The 18,312-nt window shown below is 40.0% G+C and overlaps 1 protein-coding gene across 2 annotated transcripts; it reads left to right on the plus strand.

Moving 5' to 3' along the window:
• Nucleotides 1-296: 296 nt before the first annotated feature.
• Nucleotides 297-8,494, plus strand: LOC117945699 (sulfotransferase 2B1-like). 2 transcript variants are annotated; one of them, XM_034873336.1, is made up of 7 exons: nt 297-623; nt 3,040-3,248; nt 3,358-3,484; nt 3,688-3,782; nt 5,979-6,159; nt 7,986-8,147; nt 8,202-8,494. In XM_034873336.1, the coding sequence occupies exons 1-6, from the start codon at nt 485-487 to the stop codon at nt 8,099-8,101; spliced, it is 867 nt and encodes a 288-aa protein (XP_034729227.1). In that variant the 5' UTR covers nt 297-484; the 3' UTR covers nt 8,102-8,147; nt 8,202-8,494. The 2 variants fall into 2 exon arrangements, with proteins under 2 accessions (XP_034729227.1, XP_034729228.1); XM_034873337.1 differs by lacking the exon at nt 297-623 and adding an exon at nt 1,791-2,023.
• The last annotated feature ends 9,818 nt before the right edge of the window (nt 8,495-18,312 follow it).

Genomic DNA, 18,312 nt, shown 5'->3' on the forward strand with positions numbered 1-18,312 from the left:
CCAGAGAGAATTAGTGGAGTGTGACTCTAGAGTCAATGGTACAACCCTGCAACGTTTTGTGTCAAGAAAAGGGTTCTTAGCACCTCCTCAGTTTTATCCTGGAAACCCATGGTTACCCAGAGGGGGTTCTTGAGGCACCGAAGAAGTCCATTTTTGTAGAAAGAAGTAGGATTGTGTAATTAGGCATACCGTTATTAAAACCCATCCCTCTTTCTTACATGTAGGTCCCACCCCTGAATTAGAAAACCGCTTTAATTTGCAGAAAAAAGTATACAAGGAAAAAACTGTTGTACAAAAAAGTGTTACAGCCCTGCCAGCTGGCCAACAAGGAGGAAATCAGAGAAAAGGGACTATAGGTAACCAGAGAAACTCCAAGAATACCTCAGAGAGAGAGAGAGAGAGGAAGGAAGGGAGGAGCAACGTGTAGGCTACTGGACTAACAGGCCACAACTCGCATGCAGAGCTTTAAAGCCCTGACACAATCATGACATCCTCAACCAAGTACATTCAGTACCACGGAATTCTGCTGCCCCTTCAAGCTCACAGCAAGGAGAGCTTGGACTACGCTGAAAAGTTCTCTGTGAAAGACACGGATGTATTTGCTGTGACTTACCCCAAGTCAGGTACAGTACAGTGCATTCATTCTCATATCTGTTGTCTCTTTTCAGCTTGATGTGGAGATGTAAATTGATCGTAAAATCAAAGTCTGTAGACTTTAGGCCTTATCTTTTGAATAAATGATATCAGTGGCCAGGTTTTGGTGCCTATGGACTATGCATCAAGTGTTTAGAGCACCGGGAAAAAAGGCAGGTCCAACAGGTGTCTGATCAGCATCAGTGCTGCCTGAGGAAGAGAAGGTCAAGGTCAAAGTTTATTTATATAGCACATTTACAAACAGGCACTACCGCCCCAAAGTGCTGTACAATTATAGATAACAACATAATAAAAGGGCATAACAAATATCCGGAAAAAAACATCTAAAACAGAATATGCCAGAAACAACAAAAATACAACAGATAAAAGCTTTGCTCAAATCAATACAACAACCAAACAAAGCTACTTGGTGTGGCTTTGGATCATGGACGCGCATCAGAACTTTACATGGGTTGACTACAGTATAGGAACTGCTACAGAAAATTAGTCAAAGGGGATATACAAATTGTAATTATCCATTTGAATTGCTAAAACAATAAGGCTATTGTTTCGATTTAAATATGATGTCTCTTTTTGTAAATAAAATAATAACGAAAGAGACAATCCGTGGTTACCCCAGTCTACAGTTTTCTAAGCTAGTTAAAGGTTTTTAAATGGAACCTCCATATTTAATGAGTAGGGGGCCTTGCACACTCCGTACGTTGGTTCGTGTGGGCACTTAAACCAAAGTATATTGCTGTAAACGGAAAACGGGTTAATGAGGTTAAACTATGTGGACTGACCAGATATTAAAACTGTGCTACCTTCAGGTCACTCTCGGAGAGTTGTTTTTTAAATAGTATTGTTTGGTTCAAAATAGTAATCGTGCAGTCAGTTGGTTTTGCTGTATAGTAACGAAACCGACGCGTTAATATTAATAATAATAATTGATTATTCATTAAAGAGGTGTGGCAAAACTTTAAAGTAAGCTGTCTGTGCTTCAGTAGCAAAATACTTAGGCTAAGTAATCGTAGTAGCCTATAAAAGTACACATCATATTAAAAAACTACAACAATTAGAGGATTTTGGAGGCTCAAGATTGGGGGTCATATAATTTTTTTGTGCCTATTTTTTTAATGTGCGTGTATGTCTCAATTAGATTTCCCCCACATACCTTGAATGCAGCAGGGAGCCTCCTTTTTCAGGTTTAATCGGCGCTGCTTTGCTTAAATCCTCGCAACAAAAAACAAAATGTCTTCTGAAGAGATGTATCTGCAGTATCATGGACTCATGCTTCCTAAAGAGACTCATTCCTTCGAGAGCTTGAAGTTTGCGCATGAATTCACGTTTAAAGACGAGGACGTCATGGCTGTCGTGTACCCGAAGTCAGGTCAGTGTTTCTGTAAGACGAGTTGATTTGGGCGCACCGAAGTCATGGTGAAAAATAAAGTCCGTGTAGTTGTTATTATCAGTTCTCACATTAAAACTAAAACTGAACAAGTTGCAGACTTAGAAATGTTTCCATTCGATGTTATTAAGTTATGAACTTATTATGGCAACACTGGCACATTGCCTGTGTGGTGTGAGAGATAGAGAGTCTGCTTGAAATTTGCTCTTTTCCTCATTCATCAATTTACTTCTGGCACCTCCCTATTACTATTCACGGTCATGGGAACCGTTGAGTTATAAAAAAAGTTATAAACTATGTTTGGTGCAGCCAGGATGGGATTAATATGCATTTTGTCTGTGAAGATGTCAGGAAGGGCCTTTTTCTTGTGCCTCACCCACCCCCTCTGTCTCTGCCAGATAAATAGAGCTGAAAACTATTTAACATATAGAGAGAACCCGATTGTTTCACACCACCTTCTGTCTCCTGTCCCCCTGGTCTTATTCTAGGCTAAGACAATGCAAGGCTGATTAAACTGTTGATGTTAGAGTTTCACATTTACACGACAGAGCTGTTTGCTCTGCAACCAAAAGCGACCCCCAAAGGTGCACAAGGCAGGTTCTCATTGGACAGCAAAGATGCGCTGCATGTTGTCATGACAACGGCGGACCAATGAGAATATATTTGAATGTGCCAGGTGAAAAGGAAACACCCCCAGGTGCAGGGCCTAAATGAGTGTGATTTAGGGATAATCAGGACTGGTTTCACGTGACTCCATCATGGGGGAAGCATGAATCCAGTCCGCTGTGAGCTGCAGTGTTATCATATATGTTTGTTTTGTCTTACTGTCTTTGTCCCATCATCTTCATCATTGTGTTGCATTAAACCTTTTCTTAATTCTCCATTCGACCCCGAGCCTCCTCCCTCAGAGATCCAACAGAACACAAAGTCAGTTATGAATTTCTAACAGAACCAAGGCCTACAGTCTTAGTATGTATGCTGCTGTATTGTGTCTACAGGTACAATCTGGATGCAGGAGATCCTCCCACTGGTGCTGAATGGGGGGGATCTGACACCGATCCAAACCATTCCTAACTGGGACAGGGTCCCCTGGCTGGAGGAGACAAGATTAGCAATGGTTGTGGATCAGTTGGCATCTCCACGGGCGATGGTCACACATCTTCCTTACCGCCTCATGCCCCCCTCCTTCCACACCTCCAAAGCCAAGGTAAAAGAGTGGACGCTTTGTGTGATATTCCCGTGGTCTCATTACATAATTAATATGATACATTGCCCCTGTTGTGGTAATGAATTAGTCTCTCGTGTCTCTGCCACAGGTGATCTATGTCATGAGGAACCCTAAGGACGTCATGGTGTCTTCATATTTCTTCCATCAGATGGCCGAATTCCTCGAGGATCCAGGAACTTTTGATGAATTCATGGATAAATTCCTTGAGGGCAAAGGTCAGAGGTCTCATCCCACATAAAGTGTTTACTCTGAAAAATGTATGAACATCAGCAGTAGAGAGCTTCAGCATGTTGGTGCATTACCATGTGAACCGATTTTGGATTGTAAAGACAAAGTCATCTTTGTATGTCATTTCTGCTGAAGTAGCGCAGTGGTTGTTTGCATTTATACTGTGGTCTGTTGTCTGTGTTGTCTACAGTGATGTTTGGAAAATGGACAGACCATGTGAAGGGCTGGAGAGACACAGAGCTGGGAGACAGAATAATGTATATCACATTTGAAGAAATGGCAAAGGTATATCTCTCCCCAGAATTCTCATGGGCTACTGCTTAATTGTTTTGTAACGAAAAGAAAATGTTACTGAAAAAAGCCAGAATCACATGTTGAGACTGAACATTAAATGTTAAAGTTAAAAAGGTCAAAGGTGATGCCAAATCCTCCAGCATCGAGCACGAGTAAACTTGATGCGCGACCTGTGTAGACAACTATTGCTTGAAATAGAAATTGTGTTTTCCGTCAGACACGTGACCAACAACTGGAAAAAGTTGCGACTCCTGTGTAGAACAGACGTACCGTAACTAAAGCTGCTTAAATATGACCAGCCACACTTCAATTTTTACTTTAATCTTTTCTAATGTACTCTTGATTTAAAAAACATGACCTGAATCGGTGCGGGCAACACAGAGTAGCTGCAGCTACGTGTATGAGCTTCCACTGAGCTAAAATGTACGTTTTAGACCTTTTAACAGACACAAAATGCAATTAAAATGTGAAATGTGCAACTTGAACAGGGCCCTTACGTGACAACAATATGCATTTTCAATTCTGACATTGTTTAAAACTGAGGAGGTGCTAGGAACCCTTTTCTTGACACAAAACGTGGCAGGGTTGGTATCACTGACTCTAGAGTCACCCTCCACTAATTCTCTCTGGTATTCTCAATGTCAGGCTAATGTCAGTATGTCACAGCAAATGTTTCTCTCTAACAAACAAGCAGGATTTCAGCAACCACACACAGGACAGAGAAGGTAGTGTGAATGTGTATTAAGTGACAGCGGAGCCTATTGTAGTATTTCCATAATGACAGCTTTGTTGGACTCCATTCACACTACTACATTGTCATTTGAAACCAATACCAATCTCTGTCCTCTTTGTTTTGGCACTTGTATCCATGTTGAATTAACCACCAGTAATCAAGTAATCATAAAGAATACATAATCAAGGCTTATGTATTCTTTCAGGAAAAGTATCACGTGATGGGGCATGACGAATCAGGGAAGAACACGTTGTAATTGACAAGACTTAATCAGGGAGACGAGCTTGAGAGTCTGCGTCATCAATTCCATAGGTCTCCATTTTAGGGGGTTGGAAACGGCAGAGTTGTGTGGAAGTGAGGCGTAAACCTAGCAAAATATGTGTGTTGTCGGGGCAAGTTTGCCTCTTAACAGACACAAAATGCAGTTAAAATGTCTGTGCAACATGAACAGGGCTGTAGTCTCGCGCTGAAGTCCTGGTGTAGCAGAAAAAAGGTAAATAGTGAGCAGATTGCTCCGAGGAGCAAGGATGACGGTAGGGCCTGCTAGCGCGGCTAAGGGAACTACTACACAAATGGACCCTGGGAAGCCTCCTACTCACCAACAACAGATCAATCACACACAAAATGGATAGTCTACAAAGACACACGGAACTGCTGCGTCATGATTACCGAAGGCTGGCTGAACCTACGTATGACGGACGGCAGCTAGCAGGTAACAGCTAGCAGCTAACAGGAAGACCTATCTACCGGCAAGATAAAGACAGTAGAATTTAAACAATGTCTGAGTTAAGAATGCATATTGTTGTCACTTAAGGGCCCTGTTCATGTTGCACCGACATTTTAATTTTAATTTGTGTCCGTTAAGAGGTCTAAAACTTGTACACGTAGCTGCTGCTACTCTGTGTTGCCTGCACCGATTCGGGTCGGGTTTTTCAATTGAAAGTACATACAAATTCATAGCGATCAAGATTAACGTAAAAAACTTCAGGAATTCTCCTTTAAGTTCATTCATTCAAAACAGAAACAAATCCAAATTTACCAAAGATCAAAAAAATTATGAGTTCAAGAAGGAACAGGCGGAAGCAGACAGCTGATTAGGTCCTGCCCCTACTTCACAATATCTAATTATTACAAAACAAATAGATATGCCAATACAGCATACAATCTTTCAGGTCTTACAATAACTTACAACAATACAGCAATATACAAGGATACCTTTACATTACAATTCCATTCCATGGTCAAGTATTGATTTCAAAAATTTATTTTTGAACTGAATGATGGCGCAGCTTAATATAATTGTTCGGTCCATTCCATAAGGCGTCACAGTGGACACTCATTAAGAAATCATGAATAATATATTCTTCACGAGAGACGATACATTATAAGGTAAAGGCAAACTGTTGCCTCACATAAATGAAAGAACATACATGTGTCCATGTGACCCTCTTTAGGACCTTCCTGCAGCTGTCAGGCAGATCTCAGATTTTCTGGGCCGTAATCTGAGTGAAGAAGTCATTCAGAAGATAGCAGAACATTGCTCCTTCAAGACCATGAAGACCAACAAAATGTCCAACTTCAGCCTGGTCCCTAAGGAGTACATGAACCATGACAAATCTCCCTTCTTCAGGAAAGGTGAGGCTCCCTACTGTGTGTCCATCTTCACTTCCTCTGCTTTTGTCAGTTTGCTTTGAATTGCATGTAACTTGAAGCTGATCAGGTCAGTTTAAAACAACCCTAGTCTTTCTTTGTAATGTTTTTTAAGATTATTTTTTTGGGCATATTAGGCCTTTATTTGATAGGACAGCTGAAGACATGAAAGGGGAGATAGAGGGGGGAATGACATGCAGCATGTTATTCCCCCCTTGGGCCCGCTGCATCGAGGAGCAAACCTCTATACATGTGCGCCCGCTTTACCAACCGAGACATCCGGGCGCCCAGGACAACACCAGTCTTGCATTGCCAGATTACCTCAAACGTCACGCCCCATTGCATATTTGCACAGATGCACATCTTCACCTACATTGCTATCATATTTTGTTTACGCCCTTTTGCACTATTCATCCGCCCACGTAAGCTCAACAGTCATTCCTCCAAGCTTTGTTGTCACGTAATTTTTGTATGCCACAATCTGCACTAACTGTACAGTTTGACTCTTTTCTACACCTCAGCATTAATATATTCTGTCTATTCATGTATACTGGGATGTTATGGACCTACATCTTAATCAAGACCCCACTTTGTACCAACTGCATATTAACTCTTTACTACATCTCAGCATTTTATAGACTGTCTATTCATGAATACTGAGATGTTATGTACCTACATCTTAATCAAGACCCCACTTTGTACCAACTGCATATTGACTCTTTACTACATCGCTGCACTTTATAGACTGTCTATTCATGAATATTGTGTTATTTCTGACTTTCTACATCACTACCTAGTCCACTATTTGCACTAACTGTGTATTGACTTTTAATTGCATTCAACATGTACATAGACTTTCTGTTACGGTTAACTTTGTTATTACAGACCTAAATCACTAACCAGATCAAAATTTGCATTAACTGGATATCGACTGTTCTACATTGTAGCATTTACATAGACTAACTATTCATATATTGCGTTATAATTGATTCAACACCACTAACTAGATCATAATTGGCACTAACCGTTCTTGTTTTGTTTTATATGGCACTACTCTACATCTCTGCAGTGTTATAGACTGTCTATTCATGTATTTTGTGTTATATATTGTGTTATTACCATATCACTTTCACATATCCTTTGTCTTACTTACACCTCACTTTGGTTTGGCTTTGTAGTGCCTTCTTTATCTGCACTTTACGTAGCCTATTGTATCCTGTATTTTTGTATCATATTGAGTGTAAAAAAGTTTGTTGTCCTGCATGGTTAGGCTTCTCTTGGCCAGGTCGCTATTGTACGCCAAGTATTTTATTAAATATGTGTTGGTCAGTTTGTCTGCTTGACAATTCCATTTTGCAGCAATAAAAGTGAAGTGAGAGGAACAAAGAGAGAAATGTATCAGATGTTGATAACTTTTCCTTTTGGAGACATAATATGAATTTGGGAAAAAGTTGAAGTCCAGAAAAAGGTAATAAATTATATATCGCAGAATATTTCAATATGTTTAAATTTGGAATAATATCGTATCGTGACCAAAGTATCGTGATGATATCGTATTGTGAGCGCCAGCCAGAGACACGGTGCCGCTGCAAAATAGCCAGAGCGATCCCAGAAGTTGAATATCGAGGATATATAGACTAGCATAACCATGTGTTAAATTTGGGTTATTAGGAGTGGTATTGAATATATGGTAATCAGATATGTTAGTGGATTTTCACTGTCCAGAAAACTTTCTAACTGTATTTTTAGATTCTTACTAAATTAGTCCCTCTGTGACCGTCTTGGTGTGTGTGTGTGTGTTTTCGTGTTAGGTGTTGCCGGAGACTGGGAAAACCACTTTAGCTCCGAGCAACTGGCCAGATTCACATCGGCCATTCGCAAAGAGCTGGAGGAAGAGAGCTTCTCTCTGCCATGGAGCATGGATTGACCATCCGCCAAAGCAAAGAAAGAGGGAAAGAGTTGTAGAAATAAAACGTTTAGTTTAGTTTTGGTTGTAATACTAGTTATAAGACTAAAAGCATTTTATTGAACTCGGCGAGAATGTAGTTTTGGTTGTAATACTAGGTATAAGACTAAAAGCATTTTATTGATTTTAAAAACACTAAACCTGGTTTAAACAACCATGACTTAAATTATAGCAAAACATGAATGTTTTTAAACAGAAAATATGTTTTTGTACTAACAACTGCATTATTGCCTTGTGTTCACTTTTTACATCTTAGTCCCTACTACTTAGTGTGTAGTCTCATGTTGCCAGACCGATGTCCACAGCGCTGCAGAGTAAGGTCTGGCTACACCGCACATGCAGTACATTCTCGGGCAAACAAACGCTCTCGTTGTTTGAATTTTCATAAACCAATCACAATCATCTTAGGGCAGCGCTAAGTTTCAGACACAGCGACAGTGGCCCTGCAAAATGGACACTGGAAGGCCCTTTTTTTGGCGGAACATCTGCACACCGCAAAAGAAAACGCCACATACAATGTTAAATCAAGTTATGTGTACCATGTCCACAGCAATCCCAAAATGTCCCAGTTAAAAGCCGTGACAATAATCTTTATACATCTTTACAATATTCCCCTGAAAGAACCAAGCAGGCCTGTCTTTATGTCTTTAAAACTTGCCATTTTCAGCATGTAGCTTGCTAGCTCAAAGTTTGGATTTTGAGACTAGCAACACAAAGAGAGCAGAAGGTAAGCGGCAAAGCCTGCGTGGGAGCCCAGCGCCCGATGTCCCAGAAATCTACTTCCGTTGACCCAGACTACTTAGTGTGTAACTACTGATAACAAATGAATACTGTTGAACCAATGTACACATGTTTTTGTTACAGTAGTCACAATTTGCACAGGGAGGTTTTTGATAATTACCTAGTAAATGCTTAATGAAGGTGCCATTATTGTGGTCATAAATATATGTATGTATGTCAGAGAAGAAACTTCCTCAGAAACACCTACATTGAATGTTATCACTCCGTTAAATGGCCTTTATCAGTTGTTATCACTACCATAGATATGAGGCGGTAGGGTCCTGCTCTACCTTCTAGTTGGCTAAGTAGGCCGTTATAATCCACCAGTAAACTGGATAACCATTTGTGTAAATATTTGGCGCCCACAGTAACTGCTCGTCTGGGGATCTAAAAAAGGGGCACCCTGGTTATGGGCATTTCAGGCCATTATTACCATAGGACAGAGGTTGGAGCCCAACCCAGCGCCACTGCGTCAAAGAGCAAAACTCCACAAATGGGTGCGCGCGCCGCCAGGTTAGCTACGCAGGCGCACGGGTCACCAATGGTTTTAACTGACTGTTACCATATGAATAGGTGATACTAGCTTTCTAAACCTAGTAGTAGGTGTAGAAGGCCCCTTCTAACCCTATTAGTCTATTAGGCTGATAACTACTTATGACGCCCATTCAATAGAATGAGAACATTCAATATGGGCGCCACAAATCAAGTGACAATATCCTTATCAAAAGCCTGATGAAAAACAATGTGCTATGATTGGATTATATTATTGTAGGGGTTAATTTTCCCCAACAGTCTTAATCTCCCAAACTCTTTACACAATAACATGAAAGGGACAGAAATGTAGTTTTAATCATACATTTTATGCTTCACTGATGTTTTGGGGGGGATTGTTTGGTGACATTTCGTTGAGTTAAACTTTTAATTCACTATTTTTTGAATTACTACTGGTCTGATATGTTTCCCTCAGTATCTTACTTATATTACTTATTGCATATGTTGGCCTTAAAGTATGTACTAAAAAAAATCATACTTGATCATGTTTTCCTTTAGGTGTTCTCTTTAAGGGATACATCTGTAGAGGACCGTTCTTTGTACATGGATAATCAAATTATTCAGATTAGAATGTTGATGATTTGACTCAAATCTGGATTGGTTATTCTTCTAAGCAGGTTTAAAACCTATCTGGAACTGAGAGCAACAAGCCCGGATTCATGATTTTAAATGAAAACATGCTGATTATTGAAAAACAATTAGGATCTCTTTGTGTAATTATAACAAAAGTTTTCATAATAAAGAGTTACCTGTACACAATTTTATTTTTGCACATACTGTTTGATTTGACAAACATTTTTGATTTTGACACATCTGTCATAATTTTACTGACAGTGACGCCAAATGCTGCACATCAATTATTTACATGTTTCTGCACTAGATGGCAGCCACACATCATCACTGGTTCTGTTCACTCACAGCCAATCCTACACAAAATACAGACACTCCTAAAGATACCAGGACATGGGCTGAACAGATTCTTATACACACAAAGGTAAAATAATCGTAAACCTTACCCTACATTTTGTGGTTTATCGTCAACATTTTTCCATGTTGATATCACCACAGCCAGTGTTTAATGATGCTGGTGCTGTCTCATCTTGTCATTATTGTTGATTAACACTTCAGCAGAGGTTTCCAATCAGGCTTATTGGCTTGATGGTTAACGTTGAAGTATGGATTTCATCGCAGGGGTATTTTCCCGAGGATAATGTTATTAGTTGGCAGCACACTAACTTGACTGGACCCAGATAAAAGCTGCTGTCTTTGCCCGGATCAGCTCTCGCATTGCCAAACCTATCTGCACAGTGTCGTGGAGGAAGCCCTGAGATTACATAATGTTCTGCCTCTGTTAAGAAAGTGTGAATGTACAGCTCACAGCAACTTAATGCAATAAAGTGACTAACTTTTGTTTGATATTTAGTGTTGACAAAATGACTTTTTATTGAGTTTCCTCTTAGTCAGTTTAAGCTTTTATTGTGAATGGTACACGGAGGAGCCATCGTTACGCTAGCTAAGAACATCAGTTGGGATTTTCCTGTCAGCTATCAGCTTGTGCTCCAGAAAAATGAAGAGAAGTTTGCTTGGTAAATACAGCCATCATGTAACATTGGAAGCAGGAAAAAGTGAACCGCTGTCACAAACTGCTTCGTACTGCGTGCTATGTGCTACAGGTGTTTTCCAGGTCCAGTTTTTCCTCAACCTTTATTGTTCGCCGTTTAGTTTTATTCAGTTTTTTAATATTAAATATATAATATTGTCCGAACTGCTCCAAAATTCAAACCCCAAAATTCATTGGGTAACCAGAAAATTTAGAGATTAAATCTCTAGATTTAATGAGCAGTTCCTGGGATATTTCAAAGACAGACCACCCACACGCGCACACACACACACACACACACACACACACACACACACACACACACACACACACACATACATACACACAGAGGTTTCCCGATTTATTAGATAGATTACATTTAAATAAATTACAGTGTTTGAATAGTTATAAATATACTCACTGTCCTCTTTTATTTTCCCTTGTATCTGTTTAGTGAAAGAGCTACTGTATTTTTTTTAAACCTTACTGGAGAAAATACAAGTAACCCTTATATTCTCTTTTAAATACAGTCTATGAATGTATACACACTGCAGTTCCCACATTGGTTACAAATCTCATGTCCATGCATTACAGAGAAGATTTGTTTGATGGGTCAAGCAAGACTAAGTATATAAATCAATGTGTTTTCACTTCACCATATATATCTAATCAATCAGGAGATCTACCCCACCACTGCTGCTACAACAGTGATGCCCCATTGCACTGTATCATTACTGTAAATACATGGAACACTTCCCTTAATTTCAATTTATCAGCCATAACATCAGTGGCCATCAAGTAGGATGTCTTTAACAAAACAACACAATGAGACATTAAATTAAATAAGAAATTTACCTTTGGATGTCCTGTTTTCATATACTGTACATTTTTAACGGGACTAAATTACAAAGTGTTAATGCACACTCCTCAATCTTTCTTTTTTATCCTTATTTTTAGATTCAGATTTTACACATTATAAATGTAACATTGATTTCTAAGTTAAATTGGTTACTGCCCCGAGTGCGTGTCTGTGTGTGTGTGTGTGTGTGTGTGTGTGTGTGTGTGTCCGTGTCCCTCCCATCTCGCATCCCCTGAGTTCTGACACTACTTCAATTACATGGTGGCCTTTTGTACCCGTGGAGATGTGTGTTTGTGTGTGTGTGTGTGTGTGTGTGTGTGTGTGTGTGTGTGTGTGTGTGTGTGTGTGTGTGTGTGTGTGTGTGTATCTGTTGAGGCAGACGGTGTGGTGCCTTCCCCAGGACACCCACCTCGCTGCTGCCTTATGCCCACTGGTCCTGCCCTGGGCAGCCCACAGGATGCTAGTCTGCTTTGATGCCTCCTACCCATCAACATGCTGCAGACATACACACTTCCAGAAGGCAGTAACCCTTCAGAAGATCCTGTAATCTTTTTAAAGTCTGTAAAACTCAGCCAGCCAAGTCTTCCTCCGCCTAGAGCAATGCTCCCATTTATCTGATGAAGCTTCAGTCTACAACAACCCAATGTTTTTGATCAATTGCAGTGTTTGGAACAGGCTGCGTAGATCTAAAGGTTATGCAATTCACTTGTCCAAAAGTTCCGTCATCCATCCTTTATCCCTTAATGTGTCTTGCTTAATCTTTACAGAAAAAAGTGTAAAAACTACAGCATGCTGTTTTATGCTGTGTTATTCGGCACATTAACCCCTGGTAAAATGGCAAATTGTCATTTTTACTCTCCAGTTTTGGCAAAAAATGTTTACTGAGGTAATAAATCAAGTGAGAAGTAGGGTCATTTTTCCATAGATTTCTATAGAAATAGACTGTTCGCGACAAGGGGAGTCACCTCTTGCTGGAAATTAGATAGAAAACAGGTTTAAGGCACTTTCTAAAGTCCAGTTCAGACCAAAGATTTGCGACGAGACAAGTTAAAAGCTTTACTTTTCAGACCCAGGAGCTCCGTCTATTCATTTTACAGTCTACGGGATTAATTAAACAATCAAGATATAGTGTTAAGTAGAAGTAAGAGTTAGGTAGAGTCCTATTTGTTACAGTGGGACAGAGCTACGCTAGCTGTTTCCCCTCAGTTTCCTGTCTTTAATCTAGGCTAAACTAACTGTCTGTCGACTCCAGCTACATACTAAAAAGATACTCTCATGTCTGCACAATACGGATGTCTGATATCAATCTTCTCATCAAACTCGTGGCAATAGAGTGTATTAGGGTATTACCTAAAAAGACAAATTATTCCTTTAGCTCCATTTGTAAAGAAAATTTTATTTTCAACACCACCATACATACACATCCCTAGCTAGGGCCTGAAAATGAACCACGCAGCTTTTATTTGGAGTTTTAATTAAACAAGCAGTAATTTAAACAGAGTATTTCATCCCTCATGTTTCGGAATCATTTGCATAGCTAAAATGACCCTGCTTGATGTCCTTGTTAGATACCTATAGTCTAGAGCCCTCCCAAGGGGCATATAAGCTGCTGTAGACATCTGCAGATAGACCAGTGATAGCATACAGTGCCACATCTAAACATCCTTCCTCCCTTTTTGTATTACACAAGAAAGTCATTGAGAACACAGATGCACTTTCACCCTTTTAGGATTTCTTGTTACGTATAGTACATGGCATTATGTTTGTGTTTCTTCATATTTGTCTTTTAACCAGATACAGTGTTGCAGCAATTTTTGCATTAAGGCTCTGACACACCAACCCAAGAGCCAAACTTTTGACAGAAAAAGCAGTCGGACTGACTGCCTTCCCGAGCCAAAAAGAAATACATCGGAACACACCGTAGCGACACTGACTTGAGCGTACGTTCTGCACGTACGCAAGACATGATACAACCCAATATATTTCTTTATTTACAGACTCAAGGTCCAGATAAAAAAAATAAAAAATACACTCAACACATTACAAAAGGAGTTCAGACCAAACACAAACATAAATACATATAGACAAACTAAACCCCAAAAATATCACAAAAGAAACCCACATACATTCAAATCTACAAATTGCAATGTCCAATAATCAAAACAGGTACATGTGCGTGTTCCAGTGATTCCATAGTTTTGACGAATATATGGTTTGACTAAGTGCAGGATTGATTATAGCATTTAAAATTGTATTATTTGACTCAGTTAATCGGAATGTAATAAATTAAAACCGGCAGCTGATTGGACGAACGTGTCGTGTGGGTATTGCTGCTCTCGGATTTTACAACCGAGGAATACGATCTCAAATTTTACGAAGATAGATCACCAAAACGTGTTTCTGAAAACATTTTAAGCAAGCAATAGGCCATGCAGTTGCTGAAACTGTCTTCATATCAGATCGACAAATGTCAGTTTTAAAGACTTTTGTCCGATTTTAAGAGGCGTTGTCACGCTCATCCCGCTCGTCACTTCCGGATCAGCACTCCACCAATCAGATTGGTCAATAAGTCCCACTGCCCGCCTTCCAATTCAACTTGTCAGGTCGGCCAAAATGAAGGCTGACGGCCCCTCCGATGGACGACGGCATGAACACTGTGCCGGACTGTCCATCGGCCGATTATCGGGTTGGTGTGTCAGGGCCTTTAAGCTGTTTGGATGTGCTTATTTTACTTTTCGTGATTATTTTTTATCACAACATTACAATTGATCACACCAGGTCTTCCCTAGTATACATCTGATTTTATTTGATTTCTTTTGTCAACCAGCTCAGAGCTATTTAGCCCGTTTTGATGATGGGCCCTTCCTCTCCTGCTTTGTCGAAGACAACATGCACATTTTGTCTGGCTACATATATCTCTATCACTATGCCTCCGCTGTCTATATGCCCTTCATCCTCTCTTCTGTTTACTATGCATGCATCAACAATACTGAATCAACCCAGCCAACCATGTGTCTCAGACTCATGGTTAACAGCGGAGGAATACAGTGATAGATCCAGCCATGTAAACAGGTTGGTAGAATTTCCAGACATGTAAATAACTCCAATATCTAAAACACACACACAGACCCACATACTCTTCAGTCACGCCCCACCCAGGGTGTCTGCGCCGTTCCGGGCCGTGCGGCAATTACCAGTAATGGCAGGAAGCTAGTTAGTGTTATCTGCTAACATGGCGACCTCCACTGGCACTGACCCTGGACCAGTCACGTAGAGACACAGACAGTCGGGCAGAGAGCCTGGAAGGGAAGAGGGGGAGGAGGTAGTCCAAGATCTCTCGGACAAATGTGCTGAGAGGATATCCATATTATTCACCTGGGCTCCATCTGGAATTAGAAATGAGACTTGAGGGAAAAAGGCAATACTGTGTTTAGTCTCATTAAATAAACAGAGTACAAATAAATAAACTCTTTTTAAACTATTTTTTTTCTTGATCAGAGATTCTTAGTATGTGCTCATCAGGACCATAGTTGTCAAAATACCACCACAAAATACATAATGGAATTTAATAAGCTATAAATCAACCATAGATAAATCAGCAAAGAAATATTCCTCAAATTGACATTTGTCAAAAAAATGTGCCATTGCTTCATTTCAAATTCAGCGTCTGGCTGCAGTCATCGTTCTATTATTTCAACAGCACGTCTGTCTTGCTGTAGGCTGTGCATGACGCTACACACATGCCTAGGAGTGGCTGGTGACGGTATGAGTAGCGCTGTAGAGCGTAAGAGGATGTGTTCAGGGAGGCCCAAAAAAGATCAAACAAAACAAACAGCAGCAATCCCTGAATGAGGCTCAGACAAACAGTCACGTAGCCTCGACCTGCTCCAGGTCACATCATCAGACTGGCAGGCGCACATAGATGGTCCACTGTGATTAAATTCATGTAGCTTTTATGTCAGCAGATGAGTATGAAGTAGAGTAGGCTACCTTCAAAGACTAAATAAAAAACTAGTGATACTTATCGATTGTCTTGAAGCTCAGAATGTGGCTGATGCTAAATGACTGCATCAAACTGCTTATTAGCCTATTTAATGCATGAATTAGGCTGCTTTGTTTTATATTTGCACACTATTGTAGGTAAGCATGACTGGCTGAGAGAATAGGATCCCATTAGAGGAACTGAAATGTTCCGCTCAACAGGTAGGCTAAATGTTAGCGTGCCTGTGAGCAAATACTTATAATACCCAAATGTTCAAGTGGAGATTCTGGTTACCTGACTGCAGAATAGAATATAATATCATTCATTATGTAGGTGCAAATAATACCAATAGCCTTAGATTCATAAGCCAATACTTTTAAATTTGTTCCTGCATTGTCTGTAAAAAAGTTCAGCCAAACTTAACTTGTGGCTTCAGCACTTTGAGCTAATAAAATAAAGTGGGTTCCTTGTGTTTTTTTGTTGTCTTTTCTTTTCCTCTTTGTGTTACTATTAATACTCAGTTTTGCACGGGAAAACTGTCTAGAAAACAGACAAAAGATACCTACTTGATTTGACTGACTCAGACTTTTCAAGTCTCATATTTCTATCTCTTTATTTAATTATTTATCTCCGCAACAGAAGAAAAGAAGCAAGGGATTAATGATTGCAGCGGCCGATAACTCTTTCAATGTACATGTGTTAAAATGGCCTTAAAACATTCATATCTCATCTGGCAAAAAATGCCTGTTCAGTATATGTGAATGCATATTCTACTGATGTAATTGAAAGGTTATCCACACTAAAAACTATGCCCTGTTTTGGTCAAACAGAACCAAGCTGGAATCTGAGTTTAACCAAAAGCAAACAGTCTGAATGCTGTTCACCAACCACCACGTACAAACCAGTGTGTGTGTGTGTGCGTGTTCGTGCGTGCGTGTATATGTTTGTGTATGTGTGATAAAGAGAGAGGACTTTAGTCTTAGTGTTTTTGTATGAAACCTTTCTTTTCCCCCTAATCATCTCCCCAAGGCAACAGCTCAACAAAAGAAAGGTATCAATCAACACTGGAGGCTGAGATAAGACCCACTAAGAAATAACTTAAAGTAATGCAGCATGGAGAGGATACGTGCCAGTTTGCCCAACACTATGTCACTGAACTTCCACCCCGTCCATGAGTGCTGCTGGCCCCGCTCTGCAAGTTCCCTACTAGATAAAAGGGAATTGATATTTTTTTAACCCCCACCCCCCCCAGTCTTTCAAAACCAGGCAACAGACAGAAAAGCACAGCATATACACAAGGCGGTCAGTTTTAATGATGTCTGCCAAATGAGAGGCCGCATGTGTTTAGAAGAAAACATCCTCAACGGATATTCTAACATATCAGCTTCTGGCAAACAGCTTACAGCTGGTTGCAGTGTTTGGACATGAATTCATTCACTCATGGGATGGCATGCAAAATAAACTATAAGTCAAATAAACAGGTCTCCATTCTAGTAATATTGTTTGTATTGCTAAGCTGGAATAGGGTCAACAACTTCCCTTTCAGTTCAAAATGTCAATGGAAAATTGAACTGAAGTACCCTGTTGTAACAGACGCATGTTGTTTATGTGATCTTTTAGTAAATCAGCTGATTGTAAATGGAAAACAAAACTAATTTGAATCCTGCCTGAGCTGGTTTATGGGTCAAAATTCGTCTGAACAGCAGTTAGAAGAGAAGGTTTCAGGTGATATGCTGCTTTTTTGTCTACAAAAAAGACTTAGTTTATTAGTCTAAACACAGATCTAAGGACTCTCAGTTTCTAGACAAGCTGACTGCACACAAGCCTTCCATCTGTCTTCCTACTATTGTTGTTGCTGATTGTATTTTGAAGTTCCCTGAAGTACAGTAACAATGACAGAGGCTGTGATTAGATGACACATGATGATGGATTGAATGTGTGAAGAGTTTGGAGTAAAAAGGAAACTCTTCACTAATTGTTACGCATTTCTACTCCACTTAGACCTGCACAATTCTCCTCTCCTCAAAACCTCTATGTTAAAAAACATATATAATGTTTGGTACTGCCATTTTGTTTTTGTTCAGTTATGGTTCATGTGTGCAACAAACATTAGACTTTGGGAGAAAATTATCGTGGCAGAGAATTGTGGTATCAATTCAATCAGGAGAGACATGTTTGCAGATATACAAATAGGATTTATTGTACAGCTCGAATAAAATGTACAAAGTCTTTGGTGATTAGACTCCATTGCTATACGAATCTTTCGTATATCTACTGTATAGGGGTAGAGAACCATCATAACCCCCCAATGTAATCTAGACACCGGTGGTGGCGACGAAGGAGCCCAAAGACCAGACCGAATTGACCGTCAGCTGGAGTAGATAACTGAAAGTGGAGGG

The sequence above is a fragment of the Etheostoma cragini genome, chromosome 6 (genome assembly GCF_013103735.1).
Source record: "Etheostoma cragini isolate CJK2018 chromosome 6, CSU_Ecrag_1.0, whole genome shotgun sequence".
Classification (NCBI taxonomy): domain Eukaryota; kingdom Metazoa; phylum Chordata; class Actinopteri; order Perciformes; family Percidae; genus Etheostoma; species Etheostoma cragini.

What these genes read in the sequence shown, in the direction of transcription:
- LOC117945699 (XM_034873336.1), top strand. Translation starts at nt 485, where the DNA reads ATGACATCCTCAACCAAGTACATTCAGTACCACGGAATTCTGCTGCCC. An exon ending in TGTGACTTACCCCAAGTCAG is followed by an intron (nt 624 to 3,039) that starts GTACAGTACAGT and finishes TTGTGTCTACAG; the next exon opens with GTACAATCTGGATGCAGGAG. An exon ending in CATTTGAAGAAATGGCAAAG is followed by an intron (nt 3,783 to 5,978) that starts GTATATCTCTCC and finishes GACCCTCTTTAG; the next exon opens with GACCTTCCTGCAGCTGTCAG.